We start from the raw sequence: 24,164 nt of genomic DNA, 5'->3' as shown, positions 1-24,164 counted from the left end.
TGAGCTCTGCTCATCTCACCAAGTGCCTGAATATCATTTTGCTCACTCCTTCCCAGAAAATGCACCCAGGCACTTATTCCCCCTGAGTCTTCCCAGCTTCCCACATCCCCTTTGATTTTCATTGCCTTCCATCCCGCCATAGTGATTGTTGTCTGAGCCATTTCTCAGAATCATTTTACCCAACCTCAGCAGCCATAAACATGCACTGACAGGCACACACACATGCACGCATATGTGCACACACACCCACCGTGCATGTGTGTGTTTTGGCCATCCTATAATGCTAAATGCTCTACGTGGAATCATTCCGAGATACGGCACAATTTACTTTTCGGTCTAAATAAACTGTAGTTATTGGCATATAGTATTAATTACGTCACTTCAGATTTTTATCCTCATGAATTCATATGGATTTTTGCCTTCTTGACTGAGCAAATAGCGGATCTTGTGTTCTCAGACAGATGGTTTCTATTCTTTCGGAATTTACATTTTAGTCTCTCTTTCAGTTAACAATGATAAGTTAGTTCTCTCTCCTGTGTTCTGAAGGCAGTCTAGGGAGATGAATGTTTGATAGCCAGAACCAGGGAACTAAATGTACTTTTTAATAGACTGAGATTAATACATTGTTGGGAGATGCAAAAATCCCTTTTCTATCTTGACTCAGTGAAGCAAATATTGTGGGGTGAGTTATTTCAATAAGAGAAACTTGTCTCCAAACATTTAGTCTTAACTATGTCCCAAACTCCTCAGAGTCCTTTTATTAGTATTTTCTGAGGAAATTTTTTAATTTATTGGTTTTCTCAGAAAACCTGCATTAGTTTGCCAGGGCCTGTAACAAAATAACACAGACAGGGTGGCTTGAAGAACAGAAATTTATTTTCTTACAGTTCTGAAGGCTAGAGTCCAAGATCAAGATGTTGGTAGATTTGCTTTCCTCTGAGGCCTCTCTCCTTGGCTTGCACGTGGCCGCCCTCCTGCTGCCTCTTCACATGTGGTTCTGTGTACACACATTCCAGGTGTCTCTTCTTCTTCTTAGGGCACTAGTTATATTGGATCAGGACCCATCCTAATGGCATCTTCTTAATTCAGTCCTCCTCTATATACCAGTTCTCTAATCACGGTTACATTCTGAGGTACTGGGAGTTGGGACTGCAGCATATACAATTTGGGGGACAAAGTTCAGACTGTATAACAGAACATTTTGTTGTGTCTTCTAAATATCAGATTCTATTTCCAGTTTGTCATTACTTTTAGTTGTAATTCTGAAACTCTTAGCTTAGAGATTAATTGAAGTTGGATCCCAGAAGCAAAGTGATCGTTAGCAACTGTGTTGTTTGTCTCTCTTTTCTTTTTCTCTTCCAGCGAAGTGATTCTTGGTCTTTTTGAGGTACCCCCTGGACAGCGTTGAGAATCTGATGAAAGCTATTATATCAGACAACTTTGACAACCTATCTCAAAACTTAGTGGTTTATAATAACCTCTCCCCACTCCCAACACACTGCGGGCTGGTCCCAGCAGGGACTGCGCTCATATGGTTGCCAATGGCTTGCATTCATAGGGTTTTCAAGAGCAGAAAGAGAGAGTGAGTTCCAAAGAGGGTGTTTTCCAAGTATCTCTCTGCATCACTTTTACTGACGCTTCCTTAGCCAAAGCAAATCATATGGTCCAGCCAAGATCGGAGGGGTGGAGAGGCAGGCTCCCTCTCTAGATGGGAGGACCCCGAAGCCTGTGGAAAGGGGGCACACCTTTGGGAACAGGAGGAGTTTGTGGTCTCCAGTGAGAAGGAGGAGGAGATGTAATGGTGAGAAAAGTAAACGGAGTACACTCTATTCTTACAAGTGTTTTCCCCCCACATTGAGGAATTATCTTCTGAGGAGAAATGAACTGCCTGCAGAGAAGTGCAGACGCTGCTGTGGAGAGTGACTGGAGAAGGGCCCTGGGGCCCTGGTGGGCACAGAACATCTGCTTCATGAGTTCTTGGAAACAGAAAGCACATCTCTCGCGTTCTCAGTAGATAAAAACATGAGAAATTTATCTGTGGGGAGCCAAGGGCACCTTCCTCTTGAGGACATTATTTCCTGTAAGGCATGTCTTTTTCAATGTGAGCAGTTGATCAGGTGGTCACAAGGGACACCTTTTTAGTCGCTTGGGACCAGCAGGACCCTGCAAATCACCCCGATCCCCCTTTTGCCATGTGATTGAATTCAAAAGCACCAAATATGACAATGCTTAGCTCAGGGACTAGGAGTCACACTTTCCTCTGCAAATACATAATGGGAATCTTACACCAGGGATTCCCCATAATAGCACAAGAATAGCGGCTCCTTGGTTATTCTTAGCAGTCCGTACTGAATTATACCTACTCTGTTCTGACATTGATTTATCAATATATTTAAACCTTAACTTACTGTCCAAGTTAACCATTGATCCCCACTCCATTAATTTAGAGGGCTTAGCACAGTCCTAAGTCTATGCTGCAGGACTGAATTATCAAGCTACTCTATTTGGGGTGTGTGGGTTTGACACTTTGCTGAATTTCATTCTACAAATATGATAGAGGAAACTTCTATTAGTCCAAAATATCTAAGGGGACAACATTCTCATCCACATTAAAAAGAAAAAAAAAAACATGTCAAACATGCCCCTCACAGCTTAACTTCGTTTAAAGGCTGTCAGCATCCTTGTCCAGATCGGAAACACAATTTCAGAGAAGCTGACATGATGGGTGTTGTCATTTCCTGCAACGTATTTAAATGTAGTTTTCCACCTATTTTATACATTAAGTTGAATAGCAAAGGAAAGTGCTGTATCAGTTAGTTTTTCCCATAAAAATGCTGCGTTAGAAACCACCGCAAAACCTTAATGGCATTCGACAACAAGCATTTACTGTCAGACTCACAGGCCTGGGTCTTCCGGGCTGGTTCTGCTTCAGGCTGCAGGTTTATGGGTTGTCTGGGCCACGTCTGCTCCACGTGTCTTATGACGGGCTCAGGCCGGAGAGGCAGCAGCTACCTGGGTAATCCTCTTCTAGAAGCTCCTAGAGGGACAAATGGAAGCCCTTGAACCTGTTTGGACTGAGACCTGATCTGGTGCACGGTCCCTTCCACATGGCATTGGCCAGAGCCAGGAGGCGCAATCACAGCCAGAGGCAGGAGTGGGTAACAAAGACTGCCTACTAAGAGGCCAGGGTGAGATGTACAAAACTTCCAGAACAGAAAGGAATGGGGGCCAGGGATTCCATCCACCACAGAGAGGTGGTGGTTTCTGGAAATAATAACTTCCCTGGACACCTGGTAGGCAGTGTTTATGGTCAGCTGGAGTCTAGTGCTTGAAATGAAATCGCTTGCTTGTGCTTGTGGTTCATCCAAGTCTGGGCGAATTCAAAGGTACTTTTTAATGCTTGTACTTGAAATACTGATAAGTAGTTTCACTTGTTTTCCCCTTGTATCTCCAACTATAGCTTAAAAATTGGACTTCTTTCTGAACTGACCTCTCCGCTTTTCAGGGTCATTAACATCCTCATTTTCGTTCAGCCCTGAGGTACTGAAGAGTGAGCCGTACGGGGAGAAGGCTGACGTCTGGGCTGCAGGCTGCATCCTGTACCAGATGGCGACGCTGAACCCGCCCTTCTACAGCTCCAACATGCTCTCCCTGGCTACAAAAGTAAGCAAGCGTGGGAGGCAACAGGACCTCCTGCTGCTGACAATGCCACTCCTTTTCTGCTTAAATAGAACCTTGTGACATCACTAAAACTGTCAATTAACAGCAGGCATTGATTTTTCCCCCCAAATATGTTTTTATTGATTTTTAGAGAGAAGGGAAGGGAGAGGGATAGAGAGATAGAAACATCAATGAGCTCAACCACTGAGCCACACCAGCCAGGCAGCAGGCATAGTTTTATTAACCACATGCTCCAGTTTATTTTTCCTCCTTTCTTCTAAATCTACATCATGTGCTATGGCACATTTTCCCCTATAATTGCCTTTATTTATAATAGAAAATTATAAAATAAATATATCAAATTACTTTTTGGTCTATTCTCTTTTTTAATTTAAATCTTTATTGAAAGTATTACATATGTCCCATTTTCCCCCCCATTGGCCCCTTCTAGCTGCCCCCCCCCGCCCTTCTTCTCTGCACCCCCCACCCCCCAGGCCTTCACCACCCTATTGTCTGTGTCCATGGGTTATGCATATATGTACACAAATTCTTTAAATTCTTTGGTTGATCGCATCCACCTACCCACTTACCCCCACCTTCCCTTTGCAGTTTGGTCTGTTATTCTTAATTGAAGTTTGGATTACCCACGATCCAACATAACATAACATATTATATTATCCTCCACATCATTCATATGAATCTGAGGTTAACTTTAGCTCAGCTTGAAGAACATAATTCCAAGCTAAAGAACTATTTAATTGATGTCAATTTTGTATTTGTTGGATTGCTTTTGCTCCTGATTAGAATTTGTGCACAAAGTTACAATGCTTACGGGGTAACTCTCGGGTGGTGGCCAAGCACTACTGCTCAAAAATATCAATGTCCCTTCGTTCCGGTCACTCCACTGCGTTTGTTTTGCAGATAGTGGAGGCGGTGTATGAGCCAGTGCCAGAAGGCATCTACTCTGAAAAAGTGACAGATACCATCAGCAGGTAATTAGGCTCCCAACTTTGAACATACAGGATCCTCAAGAAATACCTCACATGTACAAGGATTTCCTTTGTAAATATTCATGCGGAGGGAGTGCTCCCAAATAATCTAAACCTAGAAAAGTATTTTGCATCATCAATAATAGTGACCATTTGAAAGCCATGAAATGTCCAAGAGGAAGTAGTACATTCACTTGAAATATTACACAACCACTAGACTAGAATGATGATTCTGAGTGCTTTGTTTCTACTTGTAAGACACGTGCAGTATGAACCTAAGTAGAGCAGGATGTAAAGTTGTTTATAACTATGACAAAAGGCTTAAAAATATGGCATAAATGTGGAAAAAGGCTGGACAGGAATATATGAAATGGAAAAAGGTAATGTTAGATAAAATTATAAGCATTTTTCATTTCTGTTTTTAAATTAGTAATGTTGTATTGTATAATACATTTTCAAAGAAAGTTGGGAAGAATTTTTCTAGCTAGCAATATAGTAGGAGTTTAATGCAAGGCATTATCCCTTTGCAAAGTTCTGACCCTACAGGGCTTGTCCCAGCTGACCCCGCTCCTCTCCACTCCCACTTTTCCTCTTTTCTCTCCCTTTGGACCTTTGACCTTGCTATTCCCTCTTTCTGGAACTCTCTTCGCTGAAGCATGCATGGCACAGGCCTTCATGTCCCTTGGGTTTCTGCTGAGCTGTCCTGTGTCAGGAAGCCAGCCCCACAGCCTTTCTGCACCCTCTCGTGCCCTTTCCTGCTCTCTAAAGCTCGCAGCGCCTATCCCCCTGACGTGTTGTGCCTGTGTATGCGGACTTGTCTCTTTATTGTCTCTCTGTCCTCACCAGACTCCACAAGAGCAGGGACTTCTTCAGTTTAGCTCACAGCTGTTCCGTGCCCAAAGCAATGACTGGCACAGTGTAGTAGACCCTTAACTAATTGAATACTGGTTGTACGAATAAATGACTCTCATTTATCTGGCTGATTGTTATTTCTGGACCATTTTAAGTACTTAAGTTGGCCCAAGATGACTTCTCTGCCCCATTGAGCTGAGTCAAATTCTCATTATTATGATGGAAACCCTAGAGTTACCTCCGATAGACTTTATCCATGCCCCGGCCCAATTCCCGTCCAGCTCGGTTCTGTGTCTGCCCCAGGACTGAGCAGCATCTCTGGTGGGATGTCATAGACATATTACCGTGGCTGTGCCCCTTCCCCTTTGTCTCCCCTCCCAGCCCATTGTTTGGCAGTAATAGGCCCTCCTCACATGTTTGCAGGGTTACATCTGGAGTCTCTCCTTGTGCAGCGCAGTGCTGCCCTGCTGTACACTAAGGGCCTCAGGCCCAGCTCGGGCTGAGCTTCACTAACTACAGACTCTGAACAAACCATTTGACCACTCTTTCTGCATCTCTGTTTCCTCATTTAGTAAAATGGGGATCCTAGTAGCACCAACTTCATCAGGCTGGTGTGCTGATTACACAGGGAATATATTGTTAATATTACAGGAAATGAGCTGAAACCCTTTCTTAAATCATCTGAATTCTGCATGTCTTGGATCGTGCCTTGTTGCTAATGAATCCAGACAAATGTATTTAAACTGCTCATCTTCACAGTTTGTCCCCGTTCTCTGCTATCTGTTTTTTTGTGAAGTGCCTTAAAAATCCAAGTCTCCGGAGTTGTCAAGACAGGAGTACCAGACGTACTTGTTTTACTTCTCCTTTTCATAGGTATTTGATTGCCACAAGGGGCCGGGGAGGGGTAGTGCAGAGAAAAAGAACGGAGACATTATTCTGATTTTGTGGCACCAGGCAAACAGAACCATAATTTGCTTCTGACACGCTCCCCGGCTATTGGTACCCGTGCCTCTTGGGGCTAAGAGGCTGTGGCAGTCATAAATCAACATTGTCATGAAAAGGTTAAAAGCGTCAGTAGGTTCTGGAATTAACTGAATTCATCTTCCTCCTCTTCCACTCATCTGAACATTCCCAGCCCCACTTTCCCCCCCTGTGCTGTGTGGGTAGTAATGGCAACTACTCATGGGCTCGCTTCAAAGCCTGAATAAGATAATGCTTCTGATGCTCTTAGCACAGGGCCCAGCAGATAGCAAGCACTCAATAAAACCAGCTATTGCTATTAATAACAATATTATGTGTGGAATTAAGTATATAAAACAAATTGTGATAAATGTGATGCAGGACAGTAAAGGGGCAATAAGAGATTACAGAAGAATTTGGCCTGATCTGGAGATTTGAGGAAGATTACTATGAAGGGGTATGTAATCTGGACCTGTACAACTCTCAAATAGTAAACAGAGTAGAGAAAGCATTTCATAGACGGGCATCTGTGAAAGCTTTCCTGGGGGAAAGAGCTTGTTAGTTTGAGGAACTGAAAGACATTGATGATGGAGCGTGTTAAGTATGGGAGAGAATAATGAACACATGATTAGGGACTAGGGGGAGACCAGATTGACCAGGTCCTGTAGGCCACAGTGAGAGTTTGGAATTTTTATTTCGAGTACTGAGGAGAGGACTAAAGGGCTATTAATAGTCTGAGCACAGTGAAAATTTCCTCCTTAGCACAGATCAGCGGGGACAGACTGAAGGAAAAGAGTGTGGAAGGGAAAGAAAGGCCCAGCTGCCCAGTGAGAGCTGATGGTGGCTTTGACCGTAGTGGGGTTGGTGTTGACGGAGAGAAGTGGAGTTGTTTCCTCTGTAGGGTGGAAACTGAGTCAACAAGTTTGGGGTACAGTCATGAGAGGATTAAAAAATGCTTTAGTTAACTGGGACAATGTCGTGCCATTGAAAAAATGAAAGCAATTGGATTTGTTCTGTGGAACTTCAAAAAATGGAGCCAAGATCATGGAGAAGACAGTCCTAGGAGGCCAAGGTCAGCTCACCATTAGGAAGTAAGTGTCAGAATTAGAGGCTCACACCATGGAACAGGCTGCTGGGTGGGTAGTGTCACCGGAATGTTTAAGAGAATGATCACTATTAAGAGATTTCAGATTAAATGTTTTTGAGGATAATTTTTATTCAAAATAATAAGATGCCATAAGAAGAACCGACAGTTAGTTTTATAACTGACTATAAATTAAGATTGCAGCATGCATTCTGTAACAGATGTTGTTTTCATTTGAAGTTATTCAAGACTCATTGTCTGGGTTCACATCACAAATAAAGTTTTATCTTTAGAAAATTTGACACACACACACAAAAAACAAAATCAGTCATGGGTTGCTTGCAGTCATATATTTAATTTGCTTTGGATTTTTAGACTTTAAAAATTTAGTTACCAAAGAATTAGGGAACAAATTCAATTTCCTGTTTTCCTTGGGAAATTGGTACCAGGGACACATCAAGGCAGAAGTGTTCTTAATGATCATTTATGACTCAGCAAACCAGGCTCAGAGCCAGTCACTAGTACTGTTGTAGAGCTTTTGAAATACAAGACAACCATTGATGGGAAAATTCACTAGATTCATTCTTAATTTTCAACAAGGTGTTGTTTCTGATCATACATCTGCTATACCATCTTCTCATTTTACTTCCTGCATCTTGTCCACTAGAGCTCATACAGTTTGTTTTCCTGTTTGTTGAGGTAGTAGAAAGTGGTCATTGGAACCTTTTTTTTTTTTTCTTAACAGGCTTTTAAATTAGGAAAATATCTTAGCAACCCTGAAGAGTTGGGGCAGAAAATAAATACATTTCATTACCAGCATTACTACTTTTATCTTGCAGTAGACTGTCAAGGGAGTATTGTCTGTTTACTTTTGAAAAAGGAAGAACATTTCTTATTATGCACAAAATATTCCAATTGCCTTATTTTTCGCTGTCTCTGCCTGGTTGCATAAGCTGGCCGGTCCTTTGTTTCCCAGGCAGTGGGGAGACTAACAGAGTTAATGCTTTCAGCTCTTCTGAGGACAAATTGATCGTTAAATTTTTCACCCCACATTCAACTCTTTGCTTCCTTAAACATGAAACTAATACAACTTAACATTGTAGCCCTCTAATTCTTTCCCTCGGGTCTCAGTGCAGAGTGGGGACAAGGTGGGCAGGCTGATTTGAACATCCCAGATTTTTTTCTAGAATATGATTCCATGCTTATTCTACTCGAGAATCATCGAAGCATTGGGTTGCTCTTAAGAATTTCTGTGAACTATCTACACAGGGAGACATTTCAAAGCAATGAAGCTAGACTAGAACTTCTGGTGGGAGCTATACCTGGTAGTCTCAGTCTGTGGCCAAATAGTTTGGGTATGGACAGTAACTTCTTAAATGTTAGGCTAAGTTATTTAGTTTGTTTGTTTGTCCACTCACTTGCTGAGTTCCTCTTAGGACCCAGACTCCATTTTACATGCTGGGAAGAGATCATGGCGAAGGTGGACACATGTCCCCCCAATCAAGAAATTTCCAGTTTCTAGTGGTGAAAGAGACCATTACAATACAATAATTATAGTTGTTTTAAGTACTTAAATATAGACAGCGCAGTGGGAGCATATCAAAGGGGGACAGTGAGTCTACCCCAGGGTGTTCTGAAAAGTCTTACTGATAGAGACTTGCAAAAGAGTGGGATTTTGGTAAGCAGTTAATGGATGTGGTTTAGGAAAGGGCAGATACCATCAGCAAAAAACAGATTCAAGCAGAAGGGATAAAATGAGCAAAGAAATGGGAGCATAGAAAAGCCATGGGCTATTTGGGAAATTACAGGGAGGAGCATTTGTTGTGTTGCTGGGGCAGGGAGAAGAGGAGGCGAGGCGGTGGAGAGAGGTGAGGGGCAGTTCAGGAGGGGCTTGTATGTCATGCTGGGAATTTTAATTTTGTCCAGTTGGGCCACTGAGGGGCTATTGAGCAGTTCTGAGCAGAGGAGCGATGTAATCAGTTTGGAATATTATTCTGTACCATTTCGCCATATGGAGCAGAGGTGGGCAAGGGATGAGCACGCCACTGAGGAGATTATTTCAGTAGTCCAAGCAAGTGCTGGTGAAATAGGCCAATGGCCCTGGGATCAGAGGGGAAGGATACAGAGTCAGAAATTAGTGAAAAGGCAGAAGCCACAGGACTCAGTGTTGGTTGAATGTTGGAGGGGATGGGAGAGAAATAAAGTTTGGATTTTCTTTTCCATTTATTAGGCTTTTATAACATGTCAGCACTTTAGAGGGCTGGCTTCATTTCATCACCATGCCAGCTTGATCTGATGGCGATATCATTTTGCAGATGGGCTGTCTGAGGCTTAGAAGCGGAGTGTTGCCCAACATCAGAGGTAATGAAGGACGAGCCAGGATTTAAACCCCAGTGAGGTGGCTCAGGGCCTTCAGACCTAATTATGATGCTAAACTGTACCTCCTGGATGGCAAATGCAGGATGGGGAGTAATTCTGGGAGAGAAGGGGACAGATAAATGCCAGAACAGAGGCCTTGCTGGTTCCCATTTACCATAATATATAACCATATAATTTGTAAAATTAGTTTATGTTGCCTTTTCAATTAAAAAAACAGCAGATAATTAAACTGCCAATATTATGTTGAATTAGTTTAAAAATCTGCAGACTAAGAATTTAGAATATCTGCATTGATGAAAGGCTCCGTTGCTGGGAGCCTTTGTTTTTTTCCCCCTCACATAGCAGTCATAACCAACACTAGGTCAACCAAACATTTTTTTTATGAGCTTTAATCCCTTTTGCTAATTAAGTGAGGGTAGAGGAAAAAGCCCATCTAGTTAGAAGGTGAACTTCAACATTTAGCTCCTTTTGTGTTTATGAACAAAAGTAAGAAACTTGAACAGAAATTTGTTATCGCCGCACAAAGTCGGCTTCTGTACTTATGACCAATGCATGGGGCCTCTGCACTCACATCAGTCCTGTGCTCAGGGTAAGGGGCTGCATTCAAGGTCAACAATTGCATCTTTGAATCGGTCTGTTGGAAATGAAATATTATGGGACAAGAAGCATGTGTGTTGAGGGTTTGGGGCCTCAGCTCATGCTCCCTGCCTCCCTGGCATAGATTCTCAGCCATCTGCTCCAGTCCCCTGGACCTTTACCTGGCCTCCAGCTCCAGCTCCCTGTTTCTGTCCCCTCATTGCTGCTGCCCCCTACCTGCTGCGGGGGGCCTGTGTTCCACCTTTACCCTCCTCCCTGTGGGGTGTTGCTGAAGGTAAATAAGGAGAGGTCAGGATGGTTCATGTGCCCTGCTATGTCTTGGGTCAGGGCCAAGAAGAGGTCATCCCTGACCAGTACCATGGCTGTGTTTGGAGGGTGATTCAGTGGGGTCTCTTGCCCACCTCAAATCCAGGTACCAATTGCATCCTGCTGGCACAAAGGCTGCAATGTTTGGGGTCTCCCATCTACTATCAGGATGCTGGACTGTGGAAAGGGGAGATTGAGTTCCCACTTCCTGGGGCCCGTAGTTTCATTTTGTACTGGGAACCACACAAATTATATTGCTGGCCCTGTCTCCATGATCTCTCGCCTTCCTTTGTACATAATAAAGTTCATAGACTGAACTTTGTTAAATATGAATTCAGAAGATGTGTAAGTGTCGATCATAACCATAGTAGAAGCCAACTGCCTCAGAACTTAAAAACAAGTAGCATGAAATAGAATGTCTTAAACTCTGATTAAGATGTGTGTAGTTTGCTCATGGTTAATAAACTCAATAAGAAAGAATAATTAACATATTAGAATCTTATTTTGAAGAATAATTGTGTGTAATAATTCTTCAGTCTTGCCTGGAGACATCAGTATAGGCACAACTTGTATTAACTATGGGTTGCTAAATAAAATACAAGATGTGAAAATTAGATCTTTTTCTCAAAGTCCAAACAATTTAAATTTTACTGAAAAGCACAAATAACTTTAGTGAAGTTGGTGAATTTGAATTTAAAAATAGAGAAAATATTGCCTAGCAGATGTGGCTCAGTGGTTGAGCATTGACCTATGAACCAGGAAGATATGGTTTGATTCCTGGTCAGGGCACATACCTGGTCAGGGCACATATAGGGCTAAATTCCCAGTAGGGGGCACGCAAGGGGCAGCTGATCAATGATTCTCTCTCATCATTGATGTTTCTATCTCTCTTTCTTCTCTTCCTCTCTGAAATCAATACAAATATATTTTTAAAAATAGAGAAAATATTGTAGTGAGTTTCAGAAGCATTTAAGGATGCTAGCCAATGATCTTGACAACTGGTTCCCTGGGCACCTAGTTTAGCTGTGACATGAACGATATTTCCTCTAGTAGGCTGATTGATATTTCATACCTCCAATATCATAGAAAATATTAGTAAGAAATGTGTCAAATTAGCTACTTTAAAAAAATTTATTACAAACAATTTAAACCTCTTAAGTAACTGGGATGCATGTTATATCTATGACCTCATGTTTTGAAAGACACTCACTAATTAGGTTTGTTAATATTTGCCACTGTACAGCTGGAAAAGGTCAACTTGTGACCCTCTCCCCCGAAACATTTCTTCCTTTGATGCATCAGGGGTGATCACTGGGGACTCTCTCATCAGTGTCTGCCTTTGTTTCACTGACCAGCGAGTTGGTGGCAATTTTAGAAAATAACCAGTTCACACAGGAGAAGATGACTCCATCCGCCTGTCCTGAGGCCCAAGGAGCAGCTTCATGCTCAGCCTGTAGCCCTTGCCTGAGGGTGCAGCTGCGAAGAGAACAGTGCTGTCTCCATCCCCTCCCCAAACTTGTCAAATGCCTTTGGAAAAGTCTTGGATTCAAAACTACGCTTGATGTCCATCTCACCCTAGGTTCTATGGGTGCAGACACCATGGTGGATGCAGAGTGGAATTTAACCTTCACCTTCCAAGCCCCTTGGCTGGTGCTAATGTCGATCAGACTAGTAATGAACGAATCTTCTCTTAGGTGCCTCACTCCTGACGCAGAAGCCCGCCCAGATATTGTGGAAGTCAGCTCCATGATATCAGATGTCATGATGAAGTATTTAGATAGCTTGTCTACATCCCAGCTGGCCTTGGAGAAGAAACTGGAACGGGAACGGAGGCGCACACAGAGGTATTTTATGGAAGCCAACCGGAACGCCGTCACATGTCACCATGAGCTGGCCCCACTGTCTCAGGTAAGTGTGAATCTTTCAGTCTCTTTACGATGCACTCTAGTAGGTGCTCTAAGGTTGTTCACTCTGTCTTAAGGAATAACTCCTTTATTTTTTTTCTTTTTATTGAATTTATTGGGGTGACGGTAGTTAACAATATTATACAGGTTTCAGGTGCACAGTTCTACAACACATCATCTGTACACTGTATTGTGTGTTCACCACCCCAATAGTCTCCTTTCATCATCATTTATCCCCCCTATACCCTCCTCCACCCCTCACTCTGGTAATCCCCACACTGTTGTCATGGTCTGTGAGTTTGTTCTTCTTTGTGTATGTTTGTTCCCCCATGTCCTGCGTGCTTCAGGGTTCAGGATCTGGAGGAGGAGCCGCACACAAATGAAAGAGAAGAGACAAGAGATAATTTGGAAATACTTGGGGGCCAGGTGGGCAAGTCCAACTCAAGGGGAAGGACTTCCACCGGTGCCCAGGCCTCGCCAGCCTTTTATTCACTTTGGTTAAGCATAAAACCCTTAGTCAGGCAGGAAATTGCAGTAACAGGCTATCTTAAAAGGTCAGTAAATATTAGGAGGATTTACTCTGAGTCTGTTTGATCAAGAAATAACTTAAGCCCCATTATCAGGACTAAACGATCAGTGCATAGCTCAGATCCTTGCCATGGGTTCAAGAGTGATAAGCATTCTGGGATCCTTGTTTGCACTTCTCTGCTAGTGAAGATAATGGGTGGCCTCCTGCATCTCCTGCATTCTTTTTTTGCTCTGTCCTCCTCCCCTCTCCCTCCGCCCCCACCCCCCCAACACACACACACACACAGAGCTGTCAGCATGCTCTCCTTTTAAGAGTCTCATGCTCTACGGACTGAGCTAGCCGGGCACCCCATGCTCTCCTTTTAGAAGGAAAGCCCACCCTACTGTTAGGTGGGTTTGTCTTGACGTACTTGGAATCCAGGGGTTAAAGATTCAATATAGTTTTTTTTGCAGGGAAACTCATCTTCATTGACTTAGATGCTGATCCCAGCTGTAATTTCACAGGGAAATTCATGGCGATTCTCCAAGGCCTAGGTTTCTGTTTAGGAGCATATATCTTGGCATTACAGCTCTTGCCAAACAGTCAAATCTTACACTCAGGGAATTAGAGTGCACTTCGCTTATTGTTTTGCTACCTGACTTTGTAAAAACTAGGCAACAATGAGAAACACACAGATGCCATGTTGCATTCAGAGTTAGTATTTCCAGTAAACTAAAATGCAAGGGAGTTAGCTGTTTCTATAGATCTTTTTTTTAAAAATATATTTTAATGATTTTTTTTTTACAGAGAGGAAGGGAGAGAGATAGAGAGTTAGAAACATCGATGAGAAACATCGATCAGCTGCCTCCTGCACACTCCCTACTGGGGATGTGCCCGCAACCCAGGTACACGCCCTTGACCGGAATCGAACCCGGGACCTTTCAGTCCGCAGTCCGACGCTCTATCCACTGAGCCAAGCCGGTTCCAGCAATTTCTATAGATCTTAAGTATCTGGGGCCTTCTGTTACGTTCTGCACTGCAAAGCTACTTGGCCAATTTCCAATGGGATATAAACGAGTCGGTTTATATGAGATTCATGTAGCTGATAGGTGAAGTTAGTTTAAAATCTTACAGCAGAAATTCTCTTATCTTTAGCAAGACACCTTGAGAAAGACCATTTACTTTATTTAATTTTATTCCTCAGCTTTTTTAAAAAAAACTCTATTGTGGAAAATTTGATACATTTATGGAGGCAAAGAAAGTGCTTTGTGTACCCATCCTCGAGCCTTAACGATTTGCTGCTGTGGACCAGTCATGCATCATCTCTATGCTTACCCACTACCCCCTCCCAAATCCAAGAGGCTGTATCATTTTAACTGGAAACGCAGCTGTCAGGCCATGACTGGGCAAAATAGAGGCAGAGACCTACACTCAAGGAGGGAGTCTTGAGGTTCTAGAAGTTCTTTTCTCCTCTGTAAACCAGTCGGGAAATTTTACCAATTGCAGAGGGCACTGGGATTAAATAGATCAATGTGTTTTGAATACTATGCAAATTAAAAAGTGGCATAAACTGTAAGATAGCATCAGTTATTTAAAATGAGCAATGCCCATGTTGAAGAAGAGTTTGTTGATGCAAATTGTTAATCTAATACTAAAAGTCCATTACTTCTAAATCCACGTCTGTTACTCATGCGGTTAATAGACATTTATTGAGCACCTGTTCCTAGTTAGCCTCCAAGCCCTGCTGGCACCTTCAGTGTCAGGGACCACAGAGAAGTGCTTTACTTCAAAGCAGAGTTTACACCACTACTTTAAAGAGCGATGCCTATCTTCTTTTGCATTATATGTAGGCGTACTGGTGATTTTTCATTTCAAGATTAATCAGATGATAACTAGAAGGGAAAAATGCAGCTTTATGAAAGAACTGAGATGAAATCATTACATTTCATTAAAGACAGCATGCAGTTAATTGGCCTTATCCTCACTGGGTACCATCCTTATTTTTTAAAACTCACATCTACACCATTACTGGCAAAAGAATTTTAGTGTAAAATTGTTTCTTTTTTTCTTAAGCAGTATTGTGGTATTGTAATTGTTTCATTTCAAATATAGTGGCCTGTTCTCCCAGAGCAGCTAATCTCAACAATGCAATTACACAACCTAATGACAAATCCTAGTCAAAAGAAAGGCAAATTAGTGGGTTCAGTATAACTGTATGAATCCCCAGCACCGATAAAAAGATCTTCTGCGAATTACTGAAATTTTGCAAATTAGCAGGTAAGCAAACAATGATAAGAAGCATTAAAGGCCCCTATCTCATGGTGGGAATGCTATTTACTTCCACATGTTAAATTATTCTGAACTATGAAAGTGTTCATTATGAGCTAGTAAAGACAAGAATTAACATAAGCCTCAAAAGCACAGAGAAGTCTTTACTAATAAGTTCATGCCTGTGTACTGTGGTTTATTTAGCTTTTATGAAAGAACCAAGACTTGCCTTTGGAAAATGTTATGATTTCTGTTTCATAATTCAAAATAATCTATCTCAAGGAGAGCACAGAGTCAGGAATGGCAAGAATTCAGAAAAAAACAATGAAGAGCAATTTTTACTTGAAAGTGTAGTAATAACCCGGTCTGAGTGGCTCAGTGGTTGAGCTTCGACCTATGAACCAGGAGGTCACAGTTTGATTCTGGGTCAGGGCACACTCCTGGGTTGCGGGTTTTTTCCCCAGTAGGGGGCCCGATTCATATTTTCTTAATGCAAATTTTTTAAAATGTGCTATTTGTTTACCTGCAAGTTTTGTTTTCATTATGCCAAATGTCATTTACAAATGCTGAGCACACAACTAAAGGCATGTGTCTGCAGTCCTCTGCTTAAAGATTGAATAAGCCATGTGGAAAATGATGTATTTTAAAAGGACAATATTTTAGTGAACATCTTTGCTTTTATTGTGTGGTTAATTGTTGACTGAGTTTCCCCCAAGGCTGTGAAAATGCAGCAAGGAATGATGCAGTGAAAGAAATATTAGGAAAAATCATGACTTGTTTTGGAAATGTTCTATATTTACTATGTTTTAAGAAAACAAAGCGATGCCTTCTAGGTTCCCACACAGATATATATGCAATCCACCCCTTTCTATTTTTTTAACGTATAGTTTACATATAGTAAACTGTATAAATTTCAAGTGCTTAGTTTAATCACTTTTGACCATGCATAACTCCCACCCAAAACCAGATGCAGAACGTTTACATCACTTCAGAAAGTTCCCTCTGCCCTTTCTCACCCAATTCCTGGCCCGCAGATAGCCTGGGGTAATTTCCATCACTATAGATGACTTCTGCCTATTGTTTGACTTCATATAAAAATCAGACACATGCACTCTTGAGTGGCTAGCGTCTTTCAGATGACACAATGTCTGTGAGATTCACCCATGTTGTCGTGTATCGCAGTAATTGGGTCCTGCAGGGAAAAGGAGGATGGGGTTTCATGGAAAGCTTTATTGATGATGTAAAATTAATTGGGTTCCCCTCCAAGGTACTATCTTCTTCCATCTTGCCATGGAAGAAGTTCAGCAGGACTAGAATTAAGGCCACTGCCCCAAGTTTCTATTCCATATTCAAGTCCAGTCCAGCATCTGGCTGGCTTAGCTTGTGTTCCCAGCCGCAGTCCATTGCTTCAGGCCACATGGCAGACTAGTGCATGGGGGCATGTGGGTCATGGAGCTAGAGAGACAGGGGAGGAAGGGGAACAGAGCAAACAAGAGACAAGGAAGAGGGAACTCTTTGTCTGGGGGTTTTGCCCTTCCAAGATTTCCAGGCTTACATTGGGGTCCACCCTTCTACCCAATGATCTTCCTCCCAGGCTAGACTGACAGGCCAGCACCTCCCCTACATCACTCCGACTTCACTGCACATGTGTCCATCTCCCCTTTGTTCCGTCTCTTCCCCAGTGATGGGCAGGGAGCATGAAGCTGTAGCCTCCTGAGGAAGCTGCCCCATGACCATGCTTATAATGTTTGACCTCCCCTTTGCTCTCTTCCTTATTAATATTAATAAACTATCTAATTATGATGATAGCATTTTGATATACTATTGTGACTAGAATAATGAAGAGATTGAGGTTTTTTTTTTCCACATGGATATTCAGTTCTTCAGACATAATTTCTTAAAATGCCTAATCTTTCCCTATTCATTTTATTAGGCATTTTTGTTAAAAGTCATTTGACAGTATATATGTGGACCTATCTTCTGAACTCTTTTCTGTTATATTGTAGGTTTGTAGTATGTTTTGAAATCAGTTGTGTATTACCTCTGATTTTGTTCTTCTGTGTCAAGTTTGATTTGGCTGTTCTAGGTCTGTTGTATTTCCTTATTAATTTTAGAATCAGTTTGTCAATTTCTTTTAAAAAATCATGCTGAAATTTTGATTTCTACCCATTGTTGTACAACACTGAAAAAAAATCATTATTATATTTCACTTATTCAACAAAATTTATTGAGCAAGTGCTCTCTTCTGGGAATTATTCTTGTTTGATATTATAACAGTGAACAGAACAGTCAAAGAAATTCACCTTCATAGTTGGGGAAGGCAAATAATACATACAAAATAAATTTAAGTGTTATGGGCAAAAATTATAAGAAGGCAAGGTAATAGAAAGTGATTATTCATGTGGAAAGAGGCTATTTTTTTTTTTTTAGTTTTTTTGTTTGTTTGTTTGTTTTATTGCTTAAAGTATTACAAAGGGTATTACATATGTATCCATTTTATCCCCCCGCCCTAGACAGTCCCCTAGCCTCCCCTATCACCCAGTGTCTTATGTCCATTGGTTATGCTTATATGCATGCATACAAGTCCTTTAGTTGATCTCTTACCCCCCTACCTCCTGCCCCCCAACCCTCCCCGGCCTTCCCGCTGCAGTTTGACAATCTGTTTGAGGCAGCTCTGGAAAGAGGCTATTTTAAATAGAGATATCGTGGAAAACCTCTATACTTCTGTGACATCTGAGAAGAGACCAGGATATATTAAAGGGATGAGTCATGCAAATATCTGGAGACACAACACTGATAGCTGAGGAATCAGCAAAGATCATGAGGTGATAGTGTTCCTGCCAAGTTCAAGGAGTGAGCAAGGAGGCCTGTGTGGCTGGAGTGGAGTGCAGCAAGGGGAGACTGCAGGAGATGAGGAGGCTATAAGTCCACAGTACAGACTTTAGTGATGTGAGTTTATTGAAAGAGAATGACATAATCTTTCAAAATGATATAGCAGGCTGCTGTGTAGTAATAGACTGCTGAGAGCCAAAAGTGGAAGCAGGGAAATTGGTTAGGAGGAGATTGCATCGGGACAGGCAAAAAATGATGTACACTCTTTTCCTTGATTTCTAATTCTTTGTCTATTAGGTTTTTTTTTTTTTTATCAGTTTGGTATTTTAGAAAAAACTTTTCTGTGCTGTTTTTAAGAAAGCCTTTTCTTTAGAATCTTACATCTTTTTTAAATATATATATATATATATTTAAATATATTTTATTGATTTTTTTTACAGAGAGGAAGGGAAAGGGATAGAGAGTTAGAAACATCATTGAGAGAGAAACATCTATCAGCTGCCTCCTGCACACTCCCTTCTGGTGATGTGCCTGCAACCAAGGTACATGTCTTTGACCGGAATTGAACCTGGGACTCTTGAGTCCGCAGGCTGATGCTCCACTGAGCCAAACCGGTTAGGGCTAAAATATATATTTTTTATTGACATCAGAGAGGAAGGGAGAGGGAGAGAGAGATAGAAACATCAATGAGGAGAGAAAAATCATTGGTCGGCTGCCTCCTACACACTCTCTACTGGGGATCAAGCCTGCAACCCAGTCATGTGCCCTGACCCTAATCAAACCATGACCTCCTGGTTCATAGGTCAGCACTCAGCCACTGAGCCACATCGGCCAGGCTCAATTTGGCATTTTGATATTCTGTGCTAAGAATGCTGTTTAATAAGAATTAGACCCTTCCTTATGTAATCCTGTGTTAAAAATGGGACAGTAAGTGGGGCTCCAATTTGCAGGTCTCATCTCTATTGAGAACACCCATGTCTAATTTCATTCTGTTTAATGCCTTAAGCTTTGCTGGTTTTCAATTACATTTCTTGTTTTTGAGCAATCCAAATTAGAATGTCTTAAAACTTGACTGCTTGATAATTCTCTGTGCATTGTTTCTTCTACATGTTTAGTGGCATTGCCTGATCTGGCCTCTTTTGAAATGCTTTGGAAATGTTAATAGACATTCAGTTGTTTCCTTCTGTCTGCAGTCTTGGAACAAAATGGTGGTCGGTAGTTGATGTAGACCATATTGTCTGTATTTTTAATAAGTGATATTTTTAGATTATGACACTGTTCTTCCCCTCATCTTTATTATTATTATTATTATTATTATTATTATTATTATGTCTAGCAAATCTGTCTTTGAATTAGGAATACGAGGTTAGTTATGGGGTGGCAGGGAAACATTGCCAAACATGGTAAATTTGATTCTAGGATTTTAGACTGAATTATTATAATTAATTCATTTTCTAATTTTATTTAAGTTAGTGACAGTTCATTAATATGTTCTTATGGGTTTAAGAAGTTCAGAGAATGTTGTGATCATAATTATGTGCATTTAATTATATTAAAGTGAAATGTTTAACTTTGTATGAATATTTTTAACAAGTTCAAAACAAAAAAGTAATTAATATTCAAATGTGAAGAGACCATTTTCCTTTATTGTGTAATATTTGTAAATTTAGCTATTTTCAAGGCTCAAACTCTAGCTTTTCTGGTTTAAATTGAACATATTCTCGTACTTGATGTGTGGGGCATGGGAGAAGGGAAATGCTTTAAGATTTTATCAATGAAATTAAACATTATCCAAAGAACTTTGGAGCTAAAAGAGCTCCATTCTCCATATTGAGGGACCAGACTCCAGCCTTACTGCATCAGCCTACCTCTCTGTGATGGCAAAGCCAGGGTCCCAGCACGCGTTCCTGGAAGGAGCTCCTCATTGCCCTTGCTGAGTGGACAGTCCACTCAGCTATGGCCGGGTCTATGTGGCCCCTTCAGCCATCTGACCACACTGGCTGACTTTTTAAATACTTTAAAATTCAGTAATTAAGTTTATGTACAGTGATATGCAGTTAATAATCTGTCTCCTGTTTTGAGTTTTCTTTAAAAAAAATATGTTTATTGATGTCTGAGGGGAAGGGAGAGGGAGAGGGAGAGGGAGAGAGAGAAACATCAATGATGAGAGAGGATCATTGATTGATTGGCTGCCTCCTGCACGCCCACACTGGGAATCGAGCCCACAACCTAGGCATATGCCCTGACTGGGAATCAAACTGGGACCTTCTGGTTCTTAGGTCGACACCATGCCGGCTGGGCCTGTTTTGAATTTTCTTTGTGCTATCAGCCATGAAAAACATAAAACTTGGTTTGTCACCTAAAAGAGATCACCTCATCCAGGTGAATTTCTGTCAAGCACTGGATAACCCTAAATTCATGTATTTAAGGTCACAATTATTAATTGAATAAATGGAAGGAATGCAGTAAAGATATAACAAATAGAGTATGAATATTTAGAACACAACATATATAGTGCATTCTTTATGGCTCTACAGTAAAGCTTCTACAGGATGTAGCTGGTGTTACGCTTTATATTTATTTCTTGCTTTTCTTTGTCTTGTTATAAAACTAACATTCTGGGCAATTTAAAAATATTGCACTAGTTTTAATAAACTAGGCTCTCTTAATTCTTTTCCTACTGCCACAGTTAATTTGGGCATTGCCAGTCTGTTACTGTTAGAATTGCTATTCAACTAAAAAATGTATTATGATCTTCTCCACACATAAACATTACATTATAATGAGCTAAACATAATTGTGTTTATATCAGCAATTGTGACAGGAAGTGGCTTCTCTAATGGTAATGACTACCACATCAACGCTCATTTTATTGTAAAATGTCTATTGTCTTCTCCTTGCTGCCATATCAATACTCAGAATGTGTCCATCCATTCCTAGGAGATACAGATGCCAAAAAAATCTAAATTCACTCTCCTATTCCCAGAAAAACCCTAAGTAATTAGAAAGTACAAAAAATGACAGCAGTCAAATTCTATCCCCCAAGGTGTTCTCCCCGCTCTCCCTCCCCCAACTTGCTTTAATAGGTTTATGTACTTGCTGAGGCAAGTTTTGAAAACATCTTAATGGCCTCAACTATTATGGCTAAAAATACCTGACCATGTCTGCCTTTGCCCAGTGCCTGCTGAGTTACAGGTGCTTGTTGTCATTGCTGGGCTGGTCATCTCTAAGACAGGTGCACTTACAGCCTTGTCTAAGCGCACAGGGGGAAAAGGAAGGGAGAAGTTCGCATCACTGAACAGTACCTTCACCTCTCAGAAATGTCACAGTGTAGGACCCTGCAGAAAGGGGCAAGATTAAAAACACAGCAGTTACAAAACCTGCTCATCCTATAAGGAAATTCACCTGTTTTTCTAGCCCTTCTCTCCCATTGATATCAACACAGCAACTACTTATTGAGCATTTGCTATGTGCAAGGTATCCAGGGATTTAAAAGGGACTGAAATAGCCCAGAAGTCTTACAGGAGTGAGTTGGATAATAATGTGAGTACTTAAATATCTACAAGCAAAAACTCTGGAAATCACACTTGGGAAAGTGTGTCTATAGTGGCATTTAGTTTATGGCACCTACAAATGTTGATAGGAGTTCCCTTTATCAACATTTAAGCCAACACCCAAATTACCCATGGATGCAATTTTGACAATTGCAAAGGACTTGATTTGCAACCCAACTGGTTCTTGGGTGTTGGTGGCAAGTCAGACCTCCTTAAGTCTGGAATAGCATACTAGAGCTGGAAGAAGAAGGATCTGTGGGATAGGACAGAAAAAGGAAGAGGGCCCGGAAAAGGTTTTGCAGGCAAGGAAAATAAATATCGGGGGTGGGGGGTGGGGGGCGGAGGAATCATGAGCCTGTCTCTGTAGCAAGCATTGCTCTTCATTGGAGTTGACTTGTGACTAAGCAATCTGACACATTTCACAAGTAGATTTTTTTTTCTTTTAATAAATGTACTCTTTTGCTTTCCTCTCATGCTCTTCAACTTGTACTTACCTTTCTTATGGCCTTTCTTCCTTTGTATTTTCATCTTCCCGGTCTATGTCTTAGGGTCAGCATTGTTTAGCCCAACAGCCTAAGGTTTTTCACACTTACCACAAATTGTCACACACAGTAAAGGTTTTAGGAACTGGGACTCAACTGAGTAAAGAAACAGTACTTTTTCCTGCTGAGTCATATGTGGTTCCTTTCCCTTTCTTTTTCTTAGAAAATGAAAAACTTTAATAAGTGATATTTTTAGATTATGACACTGTTCTTCCCCTCATCTTTATTAGTATTATTATGTCTAGCAAATCTGCCTTTGGATTAGCAATACCAAGATGATGGACTAGGAATTTAATGAGAGCAATCTTTCTTTTCCCCTTTATTCTTATTGAACTGTCAGATATAATCTTGCAGTTTCTAATACTTGCAGTTTAGGGAAATGTGGACTCACATGGCCAGATGGTAAGCTTGGGGCGCTATCATAATAAAAACACTCACAGCAGTTGGAGGAGCCCGTGGCTAGCGAAGCTCTGTAGAGAGCATTGACTCCGGACAGTGGCCTGGGGTCCTAAGTGGTTTGAAGTCCCTTTGCTGTAGCTCATTTCCTAGGAGCCCTCATCTCTCTCTCTCTATGGCCTGGCTGTATCTGGTACTAATTACCCTTGAACTTTGAAGAAACTAAGCCTTACTTCCTTATTCTCTGTGGTGCTGAGAAGATGTGATAGCAAATCTTTTCAAAGTAACTTAAGAGAACTCTCAGTTTAATTGATACATGTTGGTTCCTTATTACTGTATCTTTATTTTTTGTTGATATTTTTATTGATTTTTAGAGAGACAAGAAGGGAGAGGGAGAGAGAGAAAGAAACATTGATCAATGGGCTGCCTCCTGCATGTCCCCCACCGGGGATGGAGCCACAACTTGGGCATGTGTCCTGTCTGGGAATCGAACCAGCAACCCTTTGTGCATGGGACGATGCCCAGCCAACTGAATCACACCAGCCAGGGCCTTAGTACTACATTTTCCCCCACCAGCTTACACAGACCTTTGTGACTAAGCATCTTGCCACATCCATTTTTTTTGATCCAATGATACCTTTATAAAAAAATTATATATATATATATAACTATATATAATTATAAAAATGAATTCTATGGCAAATCTACAGTTGGAGCCTCTGATGCTACCTCAACACACATATTTGTAATGCTACTTTAAGTATTTTAATATATGTCCTAACAAGCTTTGTAACCTGCAGAAGGAACACAGAAGTGTCTGCTAAAGGTTGCGTTCCTCTCTCAGGAGACCTTCGAGAAGGCGAGCCTGAGCAGCAGCAGCAGCGGGGCAGCCAGCCTGAGGAGCGAGCTTTCCGAGAGCGCGGATCTGCCCCCCGAAGGGCTCCAGGCCCCCTGTGGAAGGGAAGAAGACAGGGCCTGTGATGAAATCCTGTCGGATGATACCTTCAACCTGGAAAACATCGAGAAAGGTCATTCTAGTGAAGGGCTGGCAGCACTCTGGCCTCCTTTCCGTTTCAGGGTTCATGTGCTTCTTCTTTTTATTAATGTGCAGATATATACTCAGAGCTCGACGATGACTTGGACATTTCGGACAACTCCAGCAGCTCCAGCTCCAGCCCTTTGAAAGAATCTACATTCAGTAAGCGTTCTTTACCAGTTGTGGACTCCAGCAGGTAGTAGGTTGGGCGTCAGGTAAATGTCATCCCGTACAGAACCCAGTGGTTTGTTTCTCAGGTGCAATGCTAATTGGCACAGGTGTGTCATCACTCTGAGC

The 24,164-nt window shown here is 41.5% G+C and overlaps 1 protein-coding gene across 1 annotated transcript in view; it reads left to right on the top strand.

Annotated features, from left to right (window-relative positions):
- Nucleotides 1-24,164, top strand: part of NEK10 (NIMA related kinase 10) — a 147,070-nt gene that overhangs the window by 82,432 nt on the left and 40,474 nt on the right. Inside the window, exons 24-28 of the mRNA XM_059664119.1 lie at nucleotides 3,534-3,663; nucleotides 4,582-4,652; nucleotides 12,522-12,735; nucleotides 23,676-23,859; nucleotides 23,943-24,029. Coding sequence (XP_059520102.1) covers nucleotides 3,534-3,663; nucleotides 4,582-4,652; nucleotides 12,522-12,735; nucleotides 23,676-23,859; nucleotides 23,943-24,029 — 686 coding nt within the window. The remainder of the gene's footprint in view (nucleotides 1-3,533; nucleotides 3,664-4,581; nucleotides 4,653-12,521; nucleotides 12,736-23,675; nucleotides 23,860-23,942; nucleotides 24,030-24,164) is intronic.

Source organism: Myotis daubentonii, chromosome 14, assembly GCF_963259705.1.
Source record: "Myotis daubentonii chromosome 14, mMyoDau2.1, whole genome shotgun sequence".
NCBI classification, from domain to species: domain Eukaryota; kingdom Metazoa; phylum Chordata; class Mammalia; order Chiroptera; family Vespertilionidae; genus Myotis; species Myotis daubentonii.
This window is presented reverse-complemented; position numbering and strand designations above follow the sequence as displayed.